General features: G+C 40.4%; 1 protein-coding gene across 1 annotated transcript in view; it reads right to left on the bottom strand.

Moving 5' to 3' along the window:
- sorcs1 (sortilin-related VPS10 domain containing receptor 1) overlaps positions 1-26509 on the bottom strand; it is a 167158-nt gene that overhangs the window by 24969 nt on the left and 115680 nt on the right. The window contains exons 6-14 of the mRNA XM_018751120.2: positions 24220-24278; positions 22372-22490; positions 22123-22212; positions 20663-20842; positions 18803-18949; positions 16841-16943; positions 11372-11448; positions 3491-3582; positions 2225-2332 (exon numbers count right to left, since the gene is read on the bottom strand). Coding sequence (XP_018606636.1) covers positions 2225-2332; positions 3491-3582; positions 11372-11448; positions 16841-16943; positions 18803-18949; positions 20663-20842; positions 22123-22212; positions 22372-22490; positions 24220-24278 — 975 coding nt within the window. The remainder of the gene's footprint in view (positions 1-2224; positions 2333-3490; positions 3583-11371; positions 11449-16840; positions 16944-18802; positions 18950-20662; positions 20843-22122; positions 22213-22371; positions 22491-24219; positions 24279-26509) is intronic.

Below are 26509 nucleotides of genomic sequence, written 5' to 3' on the forward strand. Positions count from 1 at the left end.
AGTTGACAGCTCACTGCCACTGAACTTGAACACTCTTCTTCAGATGCTTCTTTTTGATAGTTTTATGCTACCTAACTTTTCTTTCTTATCCTCACTATTGGAGCTGATATTATGACTTGGTATGAATAAGATTCAAGATTCAAGAGTTTATTGTCATATGAACAGTAAACAGTTCGTTACAGCATACAATGAAATTCTTACTCTATGAATCCTCTCAGCAGCCTATGACATAAATTATAAGGACATAAGGAAAGATGGTGTGTTCTATATCATCTTAAGAAAATCATCTAAAGTAGTATTGTCAAATCTAGTGAGCTACAATCAACATTCAGGATGTGTATATTGATACACGCACACACTGTCTGAAACCGCTTGTCCTGAGTGGAGTCACGGCGAGCTGGAGCCTAACCCAGCGACACAGGGTGCAAGGCTGGAGGGGAGGGAATGCACCCAGGACAGGACGCCAGTCCATCGCAAGGCACCCCAAGCGGGACTCGAACTCCAGACCCATCAGAGAGCAGGACCTGGCCAAAGCCGCTGCACCACCGCACCCCTCTCATGTTTAAATTGATGTATTAATGATTTTTGTACATCAAGCCACTTTTTAAACATTGTTTCTGATTTTACTTCCATATTACACACACACACACACATTTTCAGAACCGCTTGTCCCATACGGGGTTACGGGGAACCGGAGCCTACCCGGCAACACAGGGCGTAAGGCCGGAGGGGGAGGGGACACACCCAGGACAGGACGCCAGTCCATCGCAAGGCACCCCAAGCGGGACTCGAACTCCAGACCCATCAGAGAGCAGGACCTGGCCAAAGCCGCTGCACCACCGCACCCCTCTCATGTTTAAATTGATGTATTAATGATTTTTGTACATCAAGCCACTTTTTAAACATTGTTTCTGATTTTACTTCCATATTACTTCACATTTAAATTTACCAAAATATCCAATAGAAATACATGATAATTAGCTATGTAGTATTGAGAAATGGAAAGGAATAAGTCCTGTTTTGCACAGTTGGTCCTTAGTGACGTTTGAAAACAGTAATTATAGTGAAACTGATCTACAACTGAATGACATTCTCTATTTTTGAATTGTTAAAATAGGTCTGACTAAACGACTAAAAAAAGAAGCTCCAATTCCATACTAGATTTCTGTAATATATCATATGGCAATGATAAATACATTGTTGTGAAAGTTGTTTACTTCCATATTTATTTATCCTTTCTGTTTTTGCAGATGTAAGCTTATTATTGTTCCTAATACAAAAATGGTTAAAGTTAGGCAAGAGCTCCTTATTTATGTTTGTGTGATGGGAGAACTTAGTGCATAGATTTCCTCATTACAGAAGGAACGTATAACATAGTCCTCTTTCACTATTTAGGTCTTTATTTTTGATCAACTCCTTTATGCTCCTCAGACAGCTCTTTACACAGTAACCGGTCTCGGAGCCATTGATCTCCACTGATCAAAATGCTGTGGGAACTTGTTTTGATCTTTGGTAGACCTTGGTAGACAACTATTTTATTCATGAAAGGAAAAATGGCCAATAAGGGTTATTTTCTGTCTTTCCCTCTCACACACACACACACACACACACACACACACACACACACACACACGCTGCAGTAAGTCTTCAACTTCTCCAAATGTACTGAGTGACACAGAACAAGGCTATGGTCTCTGTATTCATACCACAAAGCCCTTTCAGACTGAAACTCGTCATTGCCATCACATGAAGACTCCAAGGAATCATCAATTTGATGCTGTAACCTTGAGGCAAAAGTACCATTACTGGGCCACTGTAAAGGGCCATAAAAATGTATGAATGCTTTGTATTTCATACAGTGTTTAGTACAGTATATGAGTAGTCTGCAAATTATGGTAGTCATTTTCATTCATTACTATCTCTGAATCTGATACAATAAATTAAATAGCATTTCATTCATTATCTGCAAAATGTGGGTCTAACTGAAACAGGGAAAGGATAATAATAAACAACAAGAACAATTAAAGCAAGAACAACAACAACAGCAGCACTTGCTATAACAGGACAGCAATTTTAAGTTACTTCTCAGATCTTAAAACTTCAGCAGTATACACTATGTTGGTATTAAAAAATAAAGCACTAGAATTCTGTTTTTTTGAGTAGAAATTGTTATTCTTCAGTTTTCCTTATACAAATGTTTACTGGCATAACTAATTTCACCCACGTCATTATAAGTGTCTCCTCTCCTGGTTCTCCTAGAACTCCATCCACAAAGAGAGGAGATGAAGTGAAGCTGTATTTGTTCCAAACTCGTCCTTCATCAAAGCTTAGCCTGTAGGAATATCAAAAATAAGCAGTTAGATACGATACATGTCTGTTATTGCGCATATTTAATGTCCTTGTGGGGGAGGGGCCTGTCATGCTGCTGTATACTTTTAGAAGAAGGTGGCAGCCGAGTTGCAAGTGGTGTTTCAAATATATATGATAAGCTTGATTTTTTAAATATACAATTATATATTTGTGCTTTATAAATAATTTTATATTCATTCATTCATGTGTGATGCGTCCAGCAGAAAACAATGTTTTTTGAAGGATGTTTTCAGACAGGGGTCTCCAGTTCAGTAGAGTAAGAATCATATCTGTTGTTGGAAGCAATGCACAAGAAGATGGGCATTTCCAAGTCAAGAATGTTGGTCTCCAGGGGCATTGAAAATGTCATTGTTTGCAATAACTCAGACTGAATTAATTTTGGGTTTAGTTATGGAAGGTAATATCTGGAAAGAGTGTGTCAGTACTCCCAAATAAAAACGCTCAAACAATTTTTCCTTTTAAAAGTGAAGTCCATAGTTACTCTGCCAAATTGTAATACAAATTTGAAAATGTATTCTAACAATGCACAAGAGAAGTGTTACACACACACACACACACACACACACACACACACACACATCAGCTAAGTTACTTTACCTATAACTCTAACCATGATTCTCATAGCTCAACTTTAAAAAAAAAAAAAAACAGTTACCCTTTCATGGAGAAAGGAAAACTTTCTTCTTGGTTATCTGAGGACATTTTCCTGAATTCCTATCAATATATTTATCAACATGTATAAATTATTCTTATTCATTCAAACAAGTGCAATTTGGGTTGTGGCCATTTCTATACTTTTCAGTTCAACCAATATTAACAAACACTCAGCATAGAAGACATTTGCATTCTGCCAGCAGAGTAGTGTAGCTTTTCACAAAATGTGCTATTCATTGCGCTTGTGACATCGGGGTGAAGCTGAAACTCAGGTATAGCTGGTGTAGCTGTCTCATCCAGTCTTGGACATTTTTAAGCTGTGAATGTATGTTGCTCTTACATTTCATTTTTTGAAATAATTTCTGACAAAAAGACAAAAATAACTGGGACTGCATGAATGTATCATAATGCATACAACATGAATTTAATATAAATACAATATAATATAGATATGACACTGTATTACCAAAGATGCCGAATGGGAAGTGGTGTGTGTCTAATTGCCACCAACGCGCCACCTTGGTCAAGATAAAGCACACTGTACTCTTCTTCAAATATCTGAAAGATAAGACATACAAACAAAAAAGTTCCTATAATGACACTACACTGACTTCTTAACACAAGTGGAATTGGAAGTCATTTTCATCATCAAGTCATAATCAACAAAATCTTTGCAGAAAATACTGTATGTTCCTTGATTTATGTGCTAGACAGGTTTTGTAAAAGTTTTAGATATATCTATAATAAATATTGCTGCCATAAATTGGCAGGTCATGTAGAAAAAGGTTATGTTTCCCTTGTACAAAGAGAAATTGTATAGAATAGAAAAGTGAAAAAAATACAGTTAAAAATAAATAAACAGTAAAAATGTTTTTATATATTTCTAATTGAGTTTGTGTATTGTGACCCTCATCTATATCTAGTACCATTCAATTAACTACAATAATAATAATAATAATAATAATAATAATAATAATAATAATAATAATAATAAGAGCAGACATGGGTATCATATTTATTCCAGTACCTTCTAAGTCATGGAACACTGAAAGCAGCGCTTGAGGTCTAAGGGCAGTACACATTTTCAGTTTGTTCTTGCAACTGACTACATAACTTCATAAATAAAACAATAAGAGAGCACAGATAGTGGCACTGCCAACCTACTGCAGCACTCAAAAAAAAAAAAAAAAAAAAAATCCTATTCCCAGGCCTTAGAGTACCTGTCACAGGAGCTGCAATGCTATTTGTTTATACCTAGCTAGCAAATGAAGAAGCATATTTTTTCCAATATGTGAAATCCATTCTATATTACGTAACAATCACCTTGTAAATCACATGTTAAAAAATATATATGCACATATATCCGCAAGAAACAACTGCTATCACAACTAGAGATTGATGAGGTACAACACAAATGTTACGGCAAGGGGGAGCCAGGACAGGTCAGGGGGGAGATATCATCATCCCCACACTCTGAGACTGGGTACCAAGCCCCAAGAACAATGAGTCCTTGTAAGCTGAATGCAAGAGCAGCTGACCTAAGAGATAAGATGATGGCTAAGAAGGACACCTGGAGCCCCTGTGGCCGATTACCAAGACTAAGTGAAGTACCTACTGAAAGTCTACTAGAAGATGTGAATGCAGCGCTACGAACAATCCCTACTGTGACCATCACTGAGACCAACCAGCTGATATACAACACAGCAACAATGATCCTTGAGATGCTTGGATACAAGATGAGTACCAAGCATAAGAAGCAGTATCCTCCATGGAAAAGAAGGCTAGAGGCCAAGATCAAGGCAGCACGAAGGGAAGTTAGCCAGCTATCGGAACTGCAGAAAGGTGTGATGAAAACCCTGCCTAAGAAGTACAGCAAGCTGTCTATACCTGAGGCCTTAGAAACTGCAAAGCAAAGACTCACAGCCTTGGCTAACCGCCTGAAGAGGTATACAAGAGAGATAGAGGGCGGAAGGTTAAACCAGATGTTCTCCACAGAACCATCCAAAGTGTACTCTCACTGGCAGGGTAATAACATGAGAGTGGACCCACCAAGGTTGGAGACTGAGCAATACTGGAAAAACATATGGGAGAAGGAGGCATCATATAACAACAAAGCCCAGTGGCTAGTGGATCTAAGAGCAGACCACAGCAACCTCCCTGAACAGGATCCAGTAACCATCACAATGGCAGACATCCAAGAAAGAGTCTCAAGTATGAAGAACTGGATAGCACCAGGCCCTGAAATGATCCACGCCTTCTGGCTAAAGAAGCTAACTGCACTCCATGAGCGCCTGGCAACACAAATGAACCAGCTGCTAATGGATGGGACCCACCCTGAATGGTTAACAGAAGGCCGGACAGTCCTGATCCTGAAGGACCCCCAGAAAGGAGCGGTCCCATCTAACTATCGCCCGATAACCTGCCTCTGCACAACATGGAAGCTGCTCTCGGGTATCATAGCAGCTAAGATGAAAAGGCATACGGCTCAATACATGAGCGGGGCCCAGAAAGGAATTGGTAGAAACACCAGAGGAGCAAAACACCAGCTACTGGTAGACAGAACAGTCACTCGAGACTACAAGACCAGACAGACCAACCTGTGCACCGCCTGGACTGACTACAAGAAAGCCTATGACTCGATGCCTCACTCATGGATCCTGGAATGCTTAGAACTATACAAGATCAACAGGACACTAAGAGCCTTCATCAGGAACTCAATGGGGCAGTGGAAAACAACCCTGGAGGCCAACTCCAAGCAGATTGCGCAAGTCACCATCAAGTGCGGCATCTACCAAGGAGATGCATTGTCCCCGCTGCTGTTCTGCATAGGCCTGAACCCCCTCAGCCAGATCATCACCAAGACTGGCTACGGATACCGACTACGGAATGGAGTAAACATCAGTCACCTCCTCTACATGGATGACATCAAGCTGTATGCCAAGAGTGAACGAGACATCGATTCCCTGATCCACACCACCAGGATCTACAGCAATGACATCGGAATGTCATTTGGACTGGATAAGTGTAGCCGGATGGTAACAAAGAGAGGGAAGGAAGTCAGAACTGAGGGGATTGTACTACCAGAAGGCAACATAGCAGATGTTGAGGACAGCTACAAGTACCTTGGAATCCCGCAGGCGCATGGGAATCATGAAGAGTCCGCAAGGAAAGCAGCAACCGCCAAATACCTGCAGAGAGTAAGGCAAGTCCTGAGAAGTCAGCTGAATGGGAAGAACAAGGTCCGGGCTATCGACACCTACGCCCTGCCGGTCATCAGATACCCCGCTGGCATAATAAGCTGGCCAAAAGAGGAGATAGAAGCCACTGACATCAAGACAAGGAAGCTCCTGACAATGCATGGAGGGTTTCACCCCAAATCCAGCACCCTGAGGCTGTACGCTAAGCGGAAAGAAGGAGGCCGAGGACTAGTGAACGTCAGAGCCACTATCCAGGATGAAACAACAAAGATCCTTGACTACATCAGGAAGATGGCCCCGACTGATGAGATACTTAGTGAATACCTCAGGCAGCAGAAACCCGAGAAGGAGGGCGAGGAAGAACAGGAACCATCATGGAAGGACAAACACCTACACGGTATGTACCACCGGCGGATTGAAGAAGTGGCTGATATCAAAAAATCATACCAGTGGCTGGACAAAGCTGGACTGAGAGACAGCACAGAGGCACTAATCATAGCAGCACAGGAACAAGCTCTAAGTACAAGATCAATAGAGGCCGGGGTCTACCACACCAGGCAGGACCCCAGGTGCAGGCTGTGCAAAGAGGCCCCTGAGACAATCCAGCACATAACAGCAGGGTGTAAGATGCTAGCGGGCAAGGCATACATGTAACGCCATAACCAAGTGGCTGGCATAGTGTACAGGAACATCTGTGCCGAGTATGGGCTGGAAGTCCCAGGATCAAAGTGGGATACACCCCCAAGGGTGGTCGAGAATGACCAAGCCAAGATCCTGTGGGACTTCCAGATCCAGACTGACAAACTGGTAATGGCTAACCAACCGGACATAGTAGTGGTGGACAAACAGAGGAAGAAAGCCGTAGTGATAGATGTCGCCATCCCAAGCGATGGCAACATCAGAAAGAAAGAACATGAGAAGCTTGAGAAATACCAAGGACTGAGAGAGGAGCTAGAAAAGATGTGGAAGGTGAAGGCAACAGTGGTCCCCATGGTAATCGGAACACTTGGGGCTGTGACCCCTAAGCTGGGAGAGTGGCTCCAGCAGATCCCGGGAACAACATTCGAGATCTCTGTCCAGAAGAGCGCGGTCCTAGTAACAGCTAAGATACTGCGCAGAACCCTCAAGCTCCCAGGCCTCTGGTAGAAGACCCGAGCTTGAAGGAGTAAGACCGCCCGCAAAAAGGGGGCAAGTGGGGATATTATTTATTATATATATATATATAATATCACCACTGAAATACTGTTTTGGGGTGTAAGCATACTTTTGTAAAGTTCCAGTTCAGCTTCTTTAAAAGCATACTGCCTCAACATGCCTAGCTATGTTTGATTTACATTTGGGAGTTTTGTGAAAATAAGGGTCTATATTACCTCCTGAGAAAAAAAAATCCAGGAAGAATGAAAATAACAGTTTCTACTTTTATAATGCCTATGTAAAATGCACTTTGGTCGGTATGTAGAATTACCTTTAAAATGTATTCTTTTTTGCAGATGCTTTTCTCCATAGTTACATCTCAGAAAACAATGCAAAAGCACAATGCACCAACAGACGAAGACATGCCGATAGACAATTTGTTTTGTACTATACCAGTACACATATTTACCTTTATGTAATTTTTCCTTTAAACATTAGAAGTAGCGTAGCATTTGTTGTGAGATATGGGTGGATCCTGTGGATGTTATGCAGGATGTATCTGAAGGACCAAGTTATGACTTCAATATGTTCAGAGAAGGATAGACTGAGTTGTTCATTACTCTCAGGCTTTTAACCGATGAAGCAGATGAAATGGGACAGTTGTCCGGTTTGATAAAGAGTTTTTCACAGGAGGATGGATCAACTAGGAAGCAAAAGACCTCTGTTTTGGGGAGGCTAAGTGGTAGATGGTGATCTACAACCATCGAAGTATAAAGGTCCAAGCAGCGACATGTGGGGAAATAGCTGTAGTTCCAGGGGGGAAAGAGGGTGTGCTGGGTATTGTCACAATTGCAGTGATAGAAGAACTCAGGGGAGACACTGACAGAGCCTAGGAAAGAAGTGTAGATGGGAGAATACTGTACATCAGTACTATATCAGGGATGTGAAACATGTTTGGCCAAGGACCACAGTCATTATTGTGAACTGTTTTGAGGGGCACATGAAAATCAAAGTGACATCCTGGATCTTAAATGTCTAAAATGAGAAAATCTTTATTTAACATTAAATGCATTACCTGCTTTAACAAGATTAAATATTTTGATTTATTTGATATAAATATGGATACAGGATACTTGTACTGCTACACATAATTCTTGTGGTTCAAAAAGGAAAAAAAAAACTTTTCCTTTTCTGACATCAGTGAAAATCAGAACAAAATACTGCAATGGACTAGTGTCCTGTTCAGAATATACCCTGCTTAGGCTTCTGCCCTATTCTCACAGACTAGACGACAGAGCACCATTACTCCGACTGGACAGACAGTAAGGATAGTGAGTGACTCCAATAATAATAATAATAATAATAATAATAATAATAATGGTAGTAGGAGACCTTGACTCCTCAAAATTGTTCTTGAAAGCTGTCAAATGTAGATAAATGTTAATTATTATAGTGTGTTTTAACAGTTATTTGTAAGAACTGAAGCTGTTTCATTGCATATTGAGGAAAAGGGATCCATTTCAATGAAAAGTGGAAGTTTGGAAACTTTATTTTCATGACCTGGAAGCCATGTTCAGGACTCAACTTTAAGTAAATACAAATACAATAAAGTAGCTAACTCACTGTAAAAGAGTTAGCAATTAAAATGAGAGCAAGTGAAAAAGAACTGCGCCAGACAGAAGTACTGTATTTTACCACTCAGGATGACTGAGCTGCAAATTAACCCAACACTTAGACTCCAGCGAAGGCCCAACCGAGAACAAGATTTCTGCACTCTGCTGTTTTGTCACTCAATGCACGGACACACTGTGTGTCACAATATAACTAGAGAAGGCGATAGAATGTATAGTATTTATGGTAGGTATAGTACATATTAATAAAGGACAAATTCTGTTGAGGGCAGCATGAGATGAGATGTTGGCCACGAGTTGGACAACCCTGTTCTACATGATGCTTTAGGTTCTAACCAATTTTTTTTTTTCTTTCATAAAATGCATGCAGTCACATAGACTCAATTAATCAATATTTATTGTTCTAATTTCACAGTATGTCTTCTGCACAACAGAGGTCTTATTCCTTCTTCTGTTGTACCTGGCTGCAGTTTCCACTGGTGATGAAAGTAATGACTGATTCCTGAGAAGCACACAGTATAAGTGGGGTGTCCCCCTTCAGAGCAAGCCAGGTCATTGCAAAAAAATCACACAGACACACACCGATCAAGGGCACTTTAATCATCGGTGCACCTTAATATTGTGCCCTCTAACTTGTAAAGTGTATATAGACAGAACTGGAGCCAGATTCAAATTAGCATCCACAGAACTCTAAGGCACCGGTGCTATCTGCTTTGCTACTCTTGTGTAATTTATGCATTTATTAGAAGCTGAGTCACTTCCCGCTAAGTGAGAATTATAAATTCAGAACATTGTCAGTCCCTTCATTTAGCTGTGTACACTGCCTATATCTGTCATACACCCTTACACTGAAGATATTTTGGCGACACTTTTTGATATTTGATTGTTCCTATTGTAAAATATGTCCAGAGCCAAGACTGTAAATATTTATATATATAAACACTTTTTAAATTTCCTGTGAGTTTTTTTCTGCTTGTCACTTTCCACCAAAATTGTCATTACCAGAAGAATGATGGCTTCCTATTATCTTGTCTCCTTTTCATATTAACAACATATAAAGATGTTGCAGGTTACTCTAAGATGTCATACACTGTTAATGTTAAAATAGATTATGAATTTACTAGCTTGCTTATTTTTATAGATTAAAAATCTGAAGGCAGACATCATGTTTGGATGAATTTGACTTCTGTGTGATAGTTTGCATGTAATTCAGCCCATCTATGTAGAGCAAAGCTCATATACCACTAAACATGTTTATTGCGATAAGACACAAATGGTAGTGGTGACATATGAGTGATGTTTGAAACTTTAATATGCATGCATTAGCCACCTAATTTAAGGGCTCTGCTTTACTTTATTGTTATACTACATGTATGCCTGCACTTTCAATGTGCCTCAGTGTCACCGCACCGCTACACAACTTACAAGAACATCACCACCTGCCCACTGCTTAAGATTCTGTGGCATTGGCAACACGTCATCAGTCGCTCCAACAATGAACTTAATGCGACTCGCCTCCATAGCCCACACATCTTGTCAGAGTAGTTTCCTTTTCTCCACAGGCAGAATGCCATCTAACATGTGTGTGGAGGGGGGTGGGTCTGGGATGCCAGATTGCACTGTTGAACCTTCCGGAGGTGTCGTGAGCCTAATTCAAAGAAACACCAACGAAAGAAGGTGCCCACTTGAAAACCTCAATGAAGTACCCATGTTGGCACCCTGTGGTTGTGTTGGGTAGTGAAGGAAGTTAAGCTTCTTGGTCTCGAGTCATTGTTCTCTCTGGCTTCATGGTGAGGTTGGTTGGACTGGATCTTTGTGTACAGCTGTTGCAATATACGCATCGGGTCTAACATCTTGTCCCATGTATCTTGAATACTAGACACTGTATACCTCTGCACTTTCAATGACTTATGCACAGAGGCAAAATGGGTCCAGATATGAATGCGACTGAAGTGCATGAGATGTATGTTAAAGAGACCTATGCACTGCAAAAGAATGGATTATTTAACTATTTGTAGAAACTAACAACTTACTAATGTAAAAAATGCACATGGTGATTAACTCATTTAACAGAATAAAATTCAGTCATCTGTAGAAAGATTTTAAGAATTTATAGCTTTCAATGCAACAAAAAAAATTAAAGTCATTCACAAGACAGGTTTCAGAATGAAGCTTTCAAGGGCAAAAACAAGGTTAAGAAAAGAATTACACAATGCAAGCATCAGTAAGGATAAAATGAAGCATACAAATAAACTCCTTCTAGATTTCATTTGATGTTTGTAACATCATTTATCATTAAACCACTAAAAGATGTTCCCAAGAGGGAACATTTCATATAAAAAGCTTGTAATTTTAGCATTACCCCTTTGCAGTGCTCTCCCTTACCTGCCGCCATGTGTTCCCGGCATCTGAGGTTATGAACATGCTGACATTGCTGGTGGTCAGCTCAGAGCCAATGGAACCTGGGAAAGACCATAAAGGTCAATCCACTGAAGGCTTAGTGAGGTTTCATTCATCTCATCAAGCGATTGCTATGCAATATGCAGGTGGTCCCTGACTTGTGCACTTTTCACTAATAGAATTTTATCTGATACAATCTTTTTTGAGAAGTATTTAGTCTGGCATACCAATTCAAATTGTGCACCAAAGTGTCACACAGTTCGCTGACAGACAGCAGTTGCCAATAGTAAGTGCAGTAAGTTTTTTAAAAAAAGTGGAGAATGTGTAATAGAACCAAAGATATAGTAAGCTGTATTAGATCCTACACCTTTTACATCTACCAGTTTTAAGCCTCTTAGTGAAGTGGCTGCTTCTCCATCATCCTCCACCTATATGTAATACCTGCAGCTCTGATTTATTGCACATTTCTTATCCAACGGTAAACATAAATTCTTTAAATTTTATAATTATGATTTTATTTATTATTACTATGCTTATTTTAAGTATTAGTACATTTATTCTCATTTAAAAGAAATGATTGAGGAGCCACCCTCCTTGAACCGCCACCTTACCGTGGTGGAGGGGTTTGAGTGCCTAAATGATTTCAGGAGCTATGTTGCCTGGGGCTATATGCCCCTGGTAGAGTATCCCATGGCAAACAGGTCCTGGGTGACAGACGAGACAAAGTGCGGTGCAAAAGCCCCTTATGATGACAATTAAACCAAGGTATTCTTTTACCCCGCCTAGTATGGGGCCACCGGGGCCCCACCCTGGAGCCAGGCCTGGGGGGGGGGGCTTGCATGCGAGCGCCTGGTGGCCAGGTCTATGCCCACGGGGCCTGGCCGGGCTCAGCCTGAAGCCATGACGTGGAGCCACTCTTTGGTGGGCTCACCACCTGCTGGAGACACCATAAGGGGGCGGTGCGTTGTGATTTGGGTGGTGGTCGGGGCCGAGTGCCCAGCCGACCCAAACCTCGGGCGCCAACTCTGGCTTTTGGGACTTGGAATGTCACCTCACTGGCGGGGAAGGAGCCTGAGCTAGTGCAGGAGGTTTAAAGATACCATCTAGATATAGTCGGGCTCACTTCCACTCACAGCTTGGGTTCTGGAACCACTCTTCTCGACCAAGAGTGGACTCTCCACTATTCTGGCATTGCCCAGGATGAGAGACGGCGGGCTGGTGTAGGCTTGTTAATAGCCCCCCAGTTCAGCCGCCATGTGTTGGAGTCTACCCCGGTGAACGAGAGGGTCGTCTCCCTGCGCCTTCGGGTCAGGGAACGGTCTCTCACTGTCGTTTGTGCTTATGCGCCTAGCGGCAGTGTAAAGTACCCGGCCTTTTTGGAGTCCCTGGGGGGCGTGCTGGAAAGCGCTCCCACTGGGGACTCTGTCGTTCTACTGGAGGACTTTAACGCCCACGTGGGCAGCGACAGTGACACCTGGAGGGGCGTGATTGGGAGGAACGGCCTCCCTGATCTGAACCCGAGTGGTGAGTTGTTATTGGATTTCTGTGGTAGTCATGGTTTGTCCATAACAAACACCATGTTCATGCATAAGAGTGTCCATCAGTGCACTTGGCACCAGGACACCCAAGGTCGGAGGTCGATGATCGACTTTGTAGTCGTTTCTTCTGATGTTCAGCCATATGTCTTGGACACTCGGGTGAAAAGAGGGGCTGAGCTGTGAACTGCTCACCACCTGATGGTGAGTTGGATTCGATGGTGGGGGAAAAAACTGGACAGACCTGGCAGGCCCAAACGCATAGTGAGGGTCTGTTGGGAACGTTTGGCGGAGGCCCCTGTCAGAGAGGTCTTCAACTCCCACCTCCGACAGAGCTTCAACCAGGTCCCGAGGGAGACTGGGGACACTGAGTACGAATGGACTATGTTCCACACCTCCATTGTCGGGGCGGCGGTTCGGAGCTGCGGCCATAAAGTCTCCGGCGCCTGTCGCGGCGGCAATCCCCGAACACGGTGGTGGACACCGGAAGTAAGGGATGCCGTCAAGCTGAAGAAGGAGTTCTATCGGGCCCGGCTGGCTCATGGGACTCCTGAAGCAGCTGACGGGTACCGGCGGGCAGTCACCGCAGCAAAAACTCGGGCTTGGGAGGAGTTTGGTGAGGCCATGGAGGAAGACTTTCGGTCGGCCTCAAAGAGATTCTGGCAAACCGTCCGGCGACTCAGAGGGGGAAAGCGATGTTCCACAAACACTGTTTACAGTGGAAGTGGTGCGCTGCTGACCTCAGCTGAGGATGTCCTCGGGCGGTGGAAGGAGTACTTTGAGGATCTCCTCAATCCCTCCGACACGCCTTCCGTAGAGGAAGCTGAGGCTGGAGACTTGGAGGGGGACTCGTCCATTACCGTGGCTGAAGTTGCTGAGGTGGTCAAAAAATTCCTCGGTGGCAAGGCTCCGGGGGTGGATGAGATCCGCCCCGAGTTTCTCAAGTCTCTGGATGTTATGGGGCTGTCTTGGCTGACACGCCTCTGCAGCATTGCATGGAGCTTGGGAACGGTGCCTCTGGACTGGCAGACCGGGATGGTGGTCCCTCTTTTTAAGAAGGGGGACTGGAGATTGTGTTCCAACTATAGGGGGATCACACTCCTTAGCCTCCCTGGGAAAGTCTATGCCAGGGTACTGGAGAGGAGAATCCGACCGATAGTCGAACCTCGGATTCAGGAGGAGCAATGCGGTTTTCGCCCTGGCCGTGGAACACTGGACCAGCTCTATGCCCTCACTAGGGTGTTGGAGGGTTCATGGGAGTTTGCCCAACCAGTCCATATGTGTTTTGTGGACTTGGAGAAGGCATTCGACCGTGTCCGTTGTGGTATCCTGCAGGAGGTACTTCGGGATTATGGGGTTCAGGGCTCGCTGCTACGGGCTGTTTGTTCCCTGTATGACCAGAGCAGGAGCTTGGTTCGCATTGCCAGCGGTAAGTCAGACCTGTTCCCGGTGCATGTTGGACTCCGCCAGGGCTGCCCTTTGTCAGCGATTCTGAGCATTATCTTCATGGAGAGAATTTCTAGGCGCAGCCAGGGAACGGAGGGTGTCTGTTTTGATGACCGCAGGATCTCGTCTTTGCTTTTTGCGGACGATGTGGTCCTGCTGGCTTCATCGAATCAAGACTTACAGCGTGCACTGGAGAGGTTTGCAGCCAAGTGCGAAGCGGCGGGGATGAGAATCAGCACCTCCAAATCCGAGGCCATGGTTCTCAGTCGGAAAAAGGTGGACTGCCCCCTCCGGGTTAGGGGGGAGTTGCTCCCTCAAGTGGAGGAGTTTAAGTATCTCGGGGTCTTGTTCACGAGTGAGGGAAAAATGGAGCGGCAGGTTGACGGACTGATCGGTGCGGCATCCGCAGTAATGCAGTCATTGTACCGGTCTGTTGTGGTGAAGAAGGAGCTGAGTCGTAAGGCGAAGCTCTCAGTTTACCGGTCGATCTACGTTCCTACCCTCACCTATGGTCATGAACTTTGGATCATGACCGAAAGAATGAGACCGCGGATATAAGCGGCAGAAATGAGTTTCCTCCGCAGAGTGGCTGGGCGCACCCTTAGGGAGAGGGTGAGGAGCTCAGTCACCCGGGAGGAGCTTGGAGTAGAGCCGCTGCTCCTCCGCATCGAGAGGTGAGAGTTGAGGTGGCTCGGGCATCTGTTCCGGATGCCTCCTGGACGCCTCCCTGGTGAGGTGTTCCGGGCATGTCCCACTGGGAGGAGGCCTCGGGGCAGACCCAGGACACGTTGGAGAGACTACGTCTCCTGGCTGCCCTGGGAACACCTTGGGGTTCCCCCAGAGGAGCTGGAGGAGGTGTGCAGGGAGAGGGAAGTCTTGGGGGCTCTGCTTGGACTACTGCCCCCGCGATCCGGTCCCGGATAAGCGGAGGAAGATGATGATGATGATGGTGATGATGATGATGATTGAGGAGCCACTGGTGAGCATCGATCTCTCCATCAAAAATTTTGCAAAACATTTTAGAGCAATCAGAAGAAGAAACAATAGCCCCTTGGCAAAAATCCAGAATGCTGGAGTATGCCTTGTTCATTTGATTTCAGTGTAGATGAACAACAATAGCATAACAAAAATAAAAATAATCACATGCAACAGCAAAGGAGAAAAAAAAACATTAAAAACACACACATTTCAGAACCGCTTGTCCCATCCAGGGTCACGGGGAACCGGAGCCTACCCGGTAACACAGGGCGTAAGGCCGGAGGGGACACACCCAGGACGGGACGCCAGTCCGTCGCAAGGCACCCCAAGCGGGACTCGAACCCCAGACCCACCGGAGAGCAGGACTGTGGTTCAACCCACTGCGCCACCGCACCCCCGCACATTAAAAACAAATTTTGATTATTATAATTAAAGGTCAGGCTGATCCTCTGAAGAAATGCAGATTTACTGAATAGCAAACTGGTTATTAAGACCTAAATCTTGGACACATCCCCTCTTCAGTGCACCTTGCCCCAGTCCTCAGTCAACAACTGGTCAGTATACAACTGTCAAATAACTGCAGTTCAGCACTTTGTGGTTTTGAAATTACAAAGATAATGCCTTCTCGGAAAGCTCTTTGTAAGGTGAATTCTGCTAACTTGAAAACTAAATTAATTTGTTTATTACTTTCAGAAGGCACCTGAAATCCAAGTTCGGTCCCCATAAATGCAAAGAAATGCCTCGTAATTTCATGTAGAGGTATAAAATGAAATACCTTGTAAAGTTAAATTGTCAAACTTGAATGGGCATATTTTAGGGGGATGACCGTGTTTCTACTGCTGTTGGTATTTTAAGGTAAGACTAATTTAGTCACAAAAGGGAAAAGGGTAAAAGATATAGGTATAAATTGTTCTTTAAATTTTTTTACATTTTCTTTTTTCTGAAGAACAAAAGAAATTACAAAGGCAGCCAACACGACAGACTGTTAAAGGGCAGCTGATATAACAAATATGTATTTGCCATAGATTCCACCACCTGCAGGGGCAAAACAACACATGCGATGTATGACAATGTGATACTTTGGCCAGAATCAGATCTAAAATTAATTTTAGCACTGATTTCTCATACCTTTTTTTGAAGATCATCTGTTGATTATTTTTAAAAATTCTTTCATTTATTCTTTATTTTTTATTTATTTTTTTTTTTAATAACAAACCTTTGAAGAAACACGTACTGCATTGCAACCTACAAATACCAAAACATTAGAAAGATGAACATTTACCAAAAGCAGCTGCTGGTATTTATTCCATCACCATCTATATTTAAAAATAGTCACTAGTGGAAATCAATCTAGACAACCTAATCTCGGTTAGAAGTAATTTGCAATAAATCCATTCATACTCTTCAGTGAAATCCCCTAACTTCTAAATTTTCATGCAGGAATAGGTTCATGTATGTTACAGATGGACAGCAACTTTACATGATAAATACCCACCTGATGCTACAATGATACCTGGAGCTGACTCTTTGCTTGCTATTGTTCCAGATGTATATGGATTCTCTGACACATGAAGGTGCAAGTGCAATGAACAGTATGGCTGAAAGAAATTATAACATGATAAGTTACAGACTTCCACTGCAATTCAACTGTATCTAAAACAGTCAAAGACTACATCACTCTTCAGAGGCGTGAAACCATTAATATAAACTCAGTCAGAAACAAATTTCAAATTAGTTGCTCATTCCATTACTTCTGATCAGGATGACCTTTTTTCTCACACTTTTATCTGAACAAGACAAATGTCAATGCTTTTTTTCTGAAATATGCTTGTTTTACGTGAAAGTTTGTGATGATTGATGTCAGCAGTTTTCAAACATTCACTATATCAGTTATTTTACATCACCTATAAAAACTATCTATACAGCTTCACTTGGAACCTCCATTAAACATACTTTAATATTCAAAAGGCTATATGAACTTGCTTGAAATGCAAATGGCAAAACATTTTTAAAGAAATCAAATCCTTTCCTTTGCACACATATCAAAATCTTCCTTGCTGTTAACTGGTAAATAGTAGATATTCTGAAGAAATAGTTTTTTCTTTTATCTTTTTTATGTTTTTGCAGTCGTAACACAAACTACTCAGTTAATGATGAAGAAGGACAAAATAACAAGAGTGCCTTGCTCCTCTACATGGGGAAAATATTTACGATTGTATCCTGGCAACAGCACTAACTCTCCAAAAGGTACATGAACAAAAGACACCTAATACAGAAGAAATAAAAATAACTGACTCTAGATTAAGACTTATTTAAACTTTGGAAACCTTTGCACAATGTCTGTGTTTGAAGCAAGCCATTTTACTGCCATCAGAATACAGATTTTAAATGACCTTTCACTGCTATATGCCTTTATAAATAATTAGGCACTGTTTCTGCAGCTGGTGTCCAGCCAGCATGTCTGTAAAAACAGGGTAATGCATGAAACACTTATGAAGCCATTTTTTCCTAACACATCATAGCAGTTTGCTGACATTGGCATTTATAGGACAGCTGCATCGTTTGCCTCAAGCTGCCACTAATTTGAGACCTTTTACAACTGAAACTTACAAAACATAAAGTATATAAGTAATAAAAAAGTATAAAGATGATTTCTGACTACACTTACCAAGTGGTATTTTAATGCTGTTGTTTTGCCCGAGGTTTATTGTAGCAATTTTAGTTTAAAGGTGTTCTTCTAACAACTTGCACATGCAATGCTGTAATACTGATAAAAAGCATCTTTTTTTCTTGCTTTTTGTTCCTTTTTCTACTAATTTGGACATTGTCAGTTACTTAGTTCTCATATATAAGCACAACACCCATGCTATTCGGGAGGGGTGAGTGCAGGCACACACCTATTCCAATGTGTTTGCTGAGCCACCTGATTCTTTTCACTTTAATGGTGGCAAGTTTTAGCAGGCAACACATGATGTATGGAGGACACAAATTTCCCGATAACATCTCTGATCCCTGTAGACCCCCTGCTGACAGTAAGTTGTTTAGGAGTGATGGGAGGAGGAAACCCCAATCATCATACCCAAGGCAATATAGGCAAATTTGTGTTCTTTGTAAATGCATCTCTTTTTCTATAGAATATGAAGTTTTATCCAATTTGAAAAACATTTACTTTCAGTTCATCATGAAAAAGCAGTATATCACATTAAACTGATTGCATTATTTAGTACAATTTCCCATTATTTATATTTCTTCAAGACAATCAGTCATTCTGAGAGCCACTGGAAATGAATGTATAGAAAGACTCTGTGGAGTCCAGTGCAAGAATTATCCACTTGCAAACAAGGTCCTGTCTTTGGCTGCCGCTTTCCGCTGGATGAAAAGTTGTGTTCTTTTTGAAATCATCAATGTCTGAAACATTCAAATTTTGACAAAAAGACTTTGACAAGTGCATACTTACCAGTACACAGTGGATGCTATTTCCTCTGAGGTCTGTGGAAGGGGCTTGAAGTAAACGCCAATCTCGGCCTTTGTTGTATGTGATATAGGTCTTCACTTGGTTTTCAAGCTTTTTGTTTGCCAAGAACATTCCTTTTATCCCCGCTACCTAGGAAAATGGAAAAAGCTGAAAAATGAATCAGCCCCAAATAATTTAAACTTCCGAAGAGTAACAGGAAAGTGAAGGCCATGGGATTAGAAAGGACACAGGTATGCATTCTTCAGGTACGTGTTGGTTTTGGAAACATCTCTATTTTTGTCATTTTTTAATGTGGCATATTCAAGACAACTGAAGAACACATTTCAGCAGAAAATTTAAAAAGTACATTTTAAAACTTAATTGTGCAATGAACAAAACAAGTAATGGAACAGTTGCAAAATATTATTATTATTAGTATTAGTATTACTATTATTCTTATTATTCTTATTATTATTCCATTTGTTCCATCTGAACAATTGCATCTCCTAAGGACAAAAAAAAGCTAATTACCTTCTAAGAGAAGCTGCTCAATGTGATGAATTTAACTTCAAAAACAGCATTAGGTTCACAACCTCAATCAATAGACCACAGCTGATTCAATCATTGAGGTCAAAGTGCACTCTAAATGCCCACATCATGGTAGTTTCAATTACTTGACTAGACAATGCCATAATCCATGAAAACTCAGTTTCTTGTGCATAGCTTAACATGATAGGAAAAGCATCTGTAGTCATTTATCAAGGACACAAATCATCTTTCAAAAACTCTTTCTCATATCCACTGTATTATTTTCTGCCTTCAAGTGCACACAATTTACTTCTCACAGGATTATGTAAGAAGCTTTACATAAATTTTATTAACAGTACATAAGAGAATAGTGACCTGAAATTTTTTGCAAGACACATTATTTAAAATGGCTTTGGGATAAGAAATTAAAATAGTGAATATCTGAAGATGAAACAGTGGGGTTGTAGCGCATGTAAGAATTCTCTCACACAGTAAACACCTAAGTAAATTAAAAAAAAAAAAAAACTTGAGCTCATTAAACTGAGAAAATGCAACCATTGCTAAGTGTATTCAAGGATGTAAAATGTCTTTAATTGAATTTAGGTATATAAGTTTACTTTATTTATTTCCTTTATATAAAATGTACGTAGGTATGTTTAATCACAGATAGATAGATAGATAGATAGATAGATAGATAGATAGATAGATAGATACTCACACAAAGTACATGTAAAACTAAGGGGAAAGGGGACTATTGCACAAATTCTTGAACAGCTAGCATTACTGCGTTCCTGACAGTTTTAAGTTCTCAATCTGTCATAGCGCCGAGTATGGCCGTCGTGTTGCGAGCACCGACTCAGTCTAGGAGTTTTTTCTTTGTTTGGTCTACAATTTTTATCACTCCATTTTTACTTTATAGTCCTTTGCGGACCGTGTATTCTATAATGTGTATCGCATATTATATGTCTATCGCATATTATCTGTACATTGAGTCCTACATGTATATTGTGTATTTTGTATTATGTGAATACTGTAGCTACGGTACAGGTGTTGATTGTGTATATTGTGTATATTTGTGGTCTGTATACTTGCAACTTATGCTGCACAGCTGCGGAGAATGCACCAAGGATTTTCACCACTTCTGGTTATGATGAAGTGACAATAAAGTGATTTGCTTTTGATTTGATAAGGACAGGTGGCCTACTGTACAAATTACATAGTATTAAGCTGGAGCCTGGGCAACCTGGCAAAAATACTAATAAGTTGGTAACCAAGTCATATGCCAATGCACAGGGGCTGCTGCTGCAACATCCAGGGAACTGTAAAGCTACATACCTCATAGAGATCGATCATGACATTGCCCTCAGGGCCCATGCTGCTTATAACATTCTCCAAAGCCAAGGTGAAGAAAACCCCTCTTTCTTCTGAGACGTACAAGTTGTATGTGTCATTCTGATTCCATTCCCGGACGGCAGCCACCACTCTGTTTTCATCTGTACTGATAACATGCAAGTCCTGGAAAACAAAGCTGTTATTCTTCACAAATGAGCTATATAGATGCTGCAAATAATTTGTTGAAAAATAAAAAAAAAAAGCACAATCATACTTACAATAATGATGTATAGTTTATGGGCTGCCCTAGAATGTTTAATCTGACAGTCTTGCATATCTTGTTTATTATGTTAAAACTGCTTTTTTGCACAGACATTGACACACAGACATATAAATATTATGTTTTAATTAAATATTATCAATATTCTTCTCTACACCCAGGAGTTATAATTTGGCAAATTTCAGAGCAGCATGATATATCATGCTTCTTCAGCTGTCTTTTCACACAAAAAAGTGACGAAAAAAGGAGCAAACCCAAATTAACCCAAACTGGAATGATGGAGATATACATATTTGTATGAAACTTGTACTTTGACAATGAGTACTGAAAAGTCAGTAAATGAAATCTACCATAGCTGACAAGTAGGTGAATTACTTCTGTTAGTAAAAGTCATTCTAGTAATTTTACATGTTACAGAATCAAAGTTTCTTAATGTCAGAGTGTGTCAAAGTCTCAATACATGAAAGCACCTTTGAACCAGGTTTTACGGAACTTGAACATGAACACTTGAATCAAACATTAATGTCACTTGAGTTAAATAATAGAGACTCCTACTGTACTTCTTATTATTAATTTGGGCTTGTATTGCAAAGGTTTAGAAACCAGTAAATTAAGAATATTGTGTCTTTTTAAAGTTTTCTTTTTACATAGGGTCACTAGAAAAGTGGCTATTGTGGGCGACGACAACAGGCAATGCTGAGACAAAGCTGTGGCCCAAAAAAAAAAAAAAAAACTGCTAATGAAAAAGCAATATATGCCTCTGTAAATAAATATTTTGAAATACTCGGTATACGGTTGTTTAATTGTAATTTCAGTAGTTTCTGTCTTCATCACATTGCTTCTGAAGGCACATTTCACAGATATTCAGAAAATGGCATGAAACTGTATTCATTGCAATACCATTTTCATTCTGCTAAATGACACTACCTTTGCCAGTGTGGGGTAGGACATAAAAAGTAAAGAAGGAAATAAAATGACTGTAATGTTGATTTAACTTTTTGCCCCAAACTCTAAAATATTTTATGAAAAAGTATTGTACAGTCAGGCAAAGGAACAATCCAAAAAACTAAAAAAAAAAATATATATATATATATATATACTGACAAATGATTGTTTAATGGTATTTAATAGATATGTTTACATGTTTTTTTTTTTTTTTTTTCTGATGATGTCATCAGCTTACCTTTGGTAAAGTGTACTTCGGAAGCTTCATAGGTACAAATACATCCCTTTTATAAGACACATAATACACTGGTCGGCCTCCCGTTGACACCTGGACATAAAGATGAAAGAAGCCAGGAAAAAAAAAAAAAATGTGGGAATGTAATATGTTTGGATTTATTAATCTTGTTAGGTTTCACTGCAATATAATTTGACAGTGAGGTCTCGCTACATCTCACTTCTTGTCCTCAATTATATGGCAATTACATACCTGAACAAAGACATACTCATCCTGAACCACGAGAGAATTGGGGTCAATATATCCTGGAAACGGTTTGCCTTTGTTGGCCTCTGTGCAGTTCTGAACCTTGCAGGTGACATATTGAGCCCCTGCAATGGAAGTTAAATGAATGACCATATTAGTCAAAAGCAGAAAATCCATTCCTGCTCTTCAATCAGTATCTGGTTTTAATCCTGTCGATAAACTGACAGCGACAAGGAGAAAGCAGCAGGAAAGCCCAATTGCTGATTTTATTATTATGTATTTTTTTCCAGCTAAATTGCAGGGCAGAGGAAAGCAGTCTCCGTGTGTTTGTTCCAACTAGCTGCTTCTAAGAGTCCCGTGATCAATAGTGATCACCATACACAGCGGGTATTCACCCTGACAGGCCACTTTGAACAGATGTTGTATGCCATCCTGGAGTGCATTCGCTGTCAAACCCGTGGGTTTCAAAAGGATCACCCTGCACAACAGAAGCCATAAAGGACTGCCTCAACATAAAACGGGTATTTTTCACTCTGGTCCGGTCAAGGTGAATCATTAAGGAGAAGAACAACAGTGGCTCTGCCTCATTTGATTTTCAAAAGGTAATTTTCATAGACTGCACCTGAAAATCAGAGGTTACATACAAAGTCAATGGGATAGTAATACCTAGTAATAATTTCGAAAAGGACATATTTACAATAATAATTGTTAATTAAAATGGAATATTAGGTAGATGTGCAAAGCTGAAAAAGTACCTTTCTTGTAGACAATTACTTGAAGATCCAAAAAACATATTTTGCATAACGAAGTATAGTACCTTGCATAAAGTATAGTGCAAGTGTGATGGCATACCTACATTACTACAGTTCCAATCATGTAGAACTCACACTTGAGGATCAAGTAATGCAACCTCTCAACTCGATAAACAGGCCAAATATATATTTATTTAAATACTATGTATACGGACTACTCTATATGGTATACAGATGCTCCCTGACGTTTATGATGGTTCAACTTATAATTTTTTCAACTTTACAATGGTGAGCTGCTGATAGATATTCAGTAGAAGCCATACTTCAATTTTTTTTTTTTTTCTTTTTTTCCCAGGCAAGCAATTCTCTCTCACAATGCTGGGCAGCGACAGCAATCCGCGTCCCCCAGTTTGTAACACAGAGGCGTCTATTAGATGTATTAAATGCATTTTCAACTTATGATATTTTTGACTTATGATGGGTATTTAAAATTCAAAATGGCTACTGGAATTCTCTGAACATACATTTTAGTTTTCAGAGGTTTCATTGTTACTCTCTTGAGGTGTATGAAATTGGACATGTACAGTGAAACACACTTCTACCTGGAGGAAAAAAAAAGATGGATAGCTATACCTTTTCAAAAATCTAATTATATTTTCCAAGATGTTCTAATTTACACATTTGAATTTAGAGGACAGACAATATAAAATATGATGAAATACACATATATGTATTTTTTTCCATGCCTAAAATCATTTAAGAAAATCAAAAATGTTTAGATTATGTATTATTAAATGCTCTTTTGAGCAGCACTGCAATAATAAAACCTAATGCCATGGCAAAATCACGATTATATTTAAGTTTGGATAAATGGTGTATGTCATAAACTTGTCATTCTTCCCACAGGTACAGAGATCTTGCAGATTTACAAATTCTAGTAAGAGATTAAATATGAATGGAAAGAGATGATTTTATGATTTACACATTTCGAGTAATCTAAACCTCATTTGTAACATTTTAGATATTTCAGTATTTTTTACCACATCTTTTTTTGGACAGAACACAAGGAGTATGACTTGAAAGATCAGTGATAATCACTTACGTCCTTCTGAAATACCAGTCTCTAGATGAATTAAGCCAGGTTCTTTGTCCATTTTTGACCTAAAGGAGAAAAATGTATGTACATATATTTATTACAGCACATGCATCATTGACTTCAGCTTTATCTTAAATTCCATCACCAAGCAACATATCGGACAAAAACAGCCTGAAACAAATGAGCAGACTAGAAATTTAATCAGAAGCGCATCAGGGCAATAGAATTAACTACGGCCTACAATGTGAAATGCAGACAGATCAAATGAGAGCACAGAAGACAAGTCTTCAGCTTTATGCTGCCAGGATACTCATTTGGGGATATTTCATGTTTCTAAGTGACAGAAGACAAGACAGTATGCTTCTACCTTCAGGTCAGAATGCATTTTTCATTACAAGAGAGGCTTTTTCTTGTATCTTCTTAATGCAGGGCTAGTAATTTTAAGCTTTATAGGCACCATGCATTCAAAAGTGCTAAAAATTTACAGTTAAAAATTCTTCATACCACTAATATGTTGACTTACAGAATGAACAGTTTACATATGTATTTGCTCCTGCCAATTCTCCAATTTGAGTTTTAAAATATGCAAATATATGCAATTTTTTGCCATTGCTGACCCAAATGCAGCACCTTTCGGTCTGGAAAAAAGATATGTTAAAAACATTTTAGTGTTTTCCAGCCAGTCAAAGGTTTATAATGCATCTTATTGTATTGGTAGTATTATGTCTAAACAGCATGGAAAAAAGAGAGCAAACTTTAAAAAAAAAAAAAAAAAAAATAATAACATTTGAAAAGGAAATAATGAAACTAAATATTACACACACACACGCACACGCACATCTTCTGAACCGCTTGTCCCATGCAGGGTCACAGGGAACCGGAGCCTACCCGGCAACACAGGGCGTAAGGCTGGAGGGGGAGGGGACACACCCAGGACGGGATGCCAGTCTGTCGCAAGGCACCCCAAGTGGGACTTGAACCCCAGACCCACCAGAGAGCAGGACCTGGTTCAACCCACTGCGCCACCGCACCCCCCTGAAACTAAATATTAAATTTCACCAAAAGTTTGAAAAAACTTTGACTGATTATACAACTATATACTGATTATTGGTATTAAAAGAAGGCACCTGGTATCTCTCTTTCACTTTACATTCAAGGAGTATCCTACATAGAGTTGGGACACTGAAATCCACACTTACAATCTGTTTGTTCATTCTCCATTTAAAGTTTGCCATGGAAATATACTATCCAAATTTAATATAGAAGACAAACTGAGCAACTTAAAGCCTATGCAATTTTGCAATATATTAAGGACTCGGTATAGGAAGTTATTTTAACTAATGCACTTTGGACAACCCTGAAATTGAAACCAGACAGCTATCTTCAATAGCCCTGGTATCCCGAATTCATTAAAAGTTATTCACTTACATGCTTAAAATGCCTACAGGTATCACAGAGCACGTAAAATGTTATATAAAGAGGATGATTAAACATTTATTAAAAGAATATGGGATCTGAAAGATATATTTCTGAGTGAAATACAAACAGAGACGTGAATCTAAAGTATTAATTAGGACCTTTATTAGACATATTGGTGGATTAAACTTTTCCTGACAAAATGCTTCTAGCCTTGCTGACCTATTTTACTAAAAATTATTTCCATGACAGATTTAGCTGATTCCAAAGAATGTTCTGAAAAATGTAAAGTTACTCAACAAGATTTTATGCTTAAACAGAAACTTAGGTAAAGGCTATGATGATTGTTTCATTTTTATGAGAAGTTAGTTAATTTGGTTTTTAAAGATGCATGTACTACAGAAACTTCAACATGGAATATTATCTATTTCACCAACAGCAGTAGCACATTCACTTATTTAGCAGACACTTTTCACCAAAGCAACTTCCAGTGAACTCTATATAGTGTTACCAGCACACACTTTATTCACCAAGGTGACTTACACTGCTAGATACACTACTTACAATGGGTCACTCCTCTATACATCAGTGGAACACACTCTCTGTTACTCACACACTATGGGTGAACCTCAACAGCATGTCTTTAGACTGTGGAAAGAAACCCACACAGACACAGGGAGAACATGCAAACTCCACACAGAGTGAAGGGGGATCAAACCCATGCCTCTCACACCACCCAGGCATTGTGAGACAGCAGCACTACTCACTGCGCCACTGTGCTGCCCAATATGAATATCTGTGCTGGTATCATTATGCTTGGTAAAAATAATTTTCACAAATTTATTCACAGAACAAATTGACCCTAGAACCCAGCATTTAT

Source organism: Scleropages formosus, chromosome 16, assembly GCF_900964775.1.
Source record: "Scleropages formosus chromosome 16, fSclFor1.1, whole genome shotgun sequence".
In the NCBI taxonomy this organism is placed as follows: domain Eukaryota; kingdom Metazoa; phylum Chordata; class Actinopteri; order Osteoglossiformes; family Osteoglossidae; genus Scleropages; species Scleropages formosus.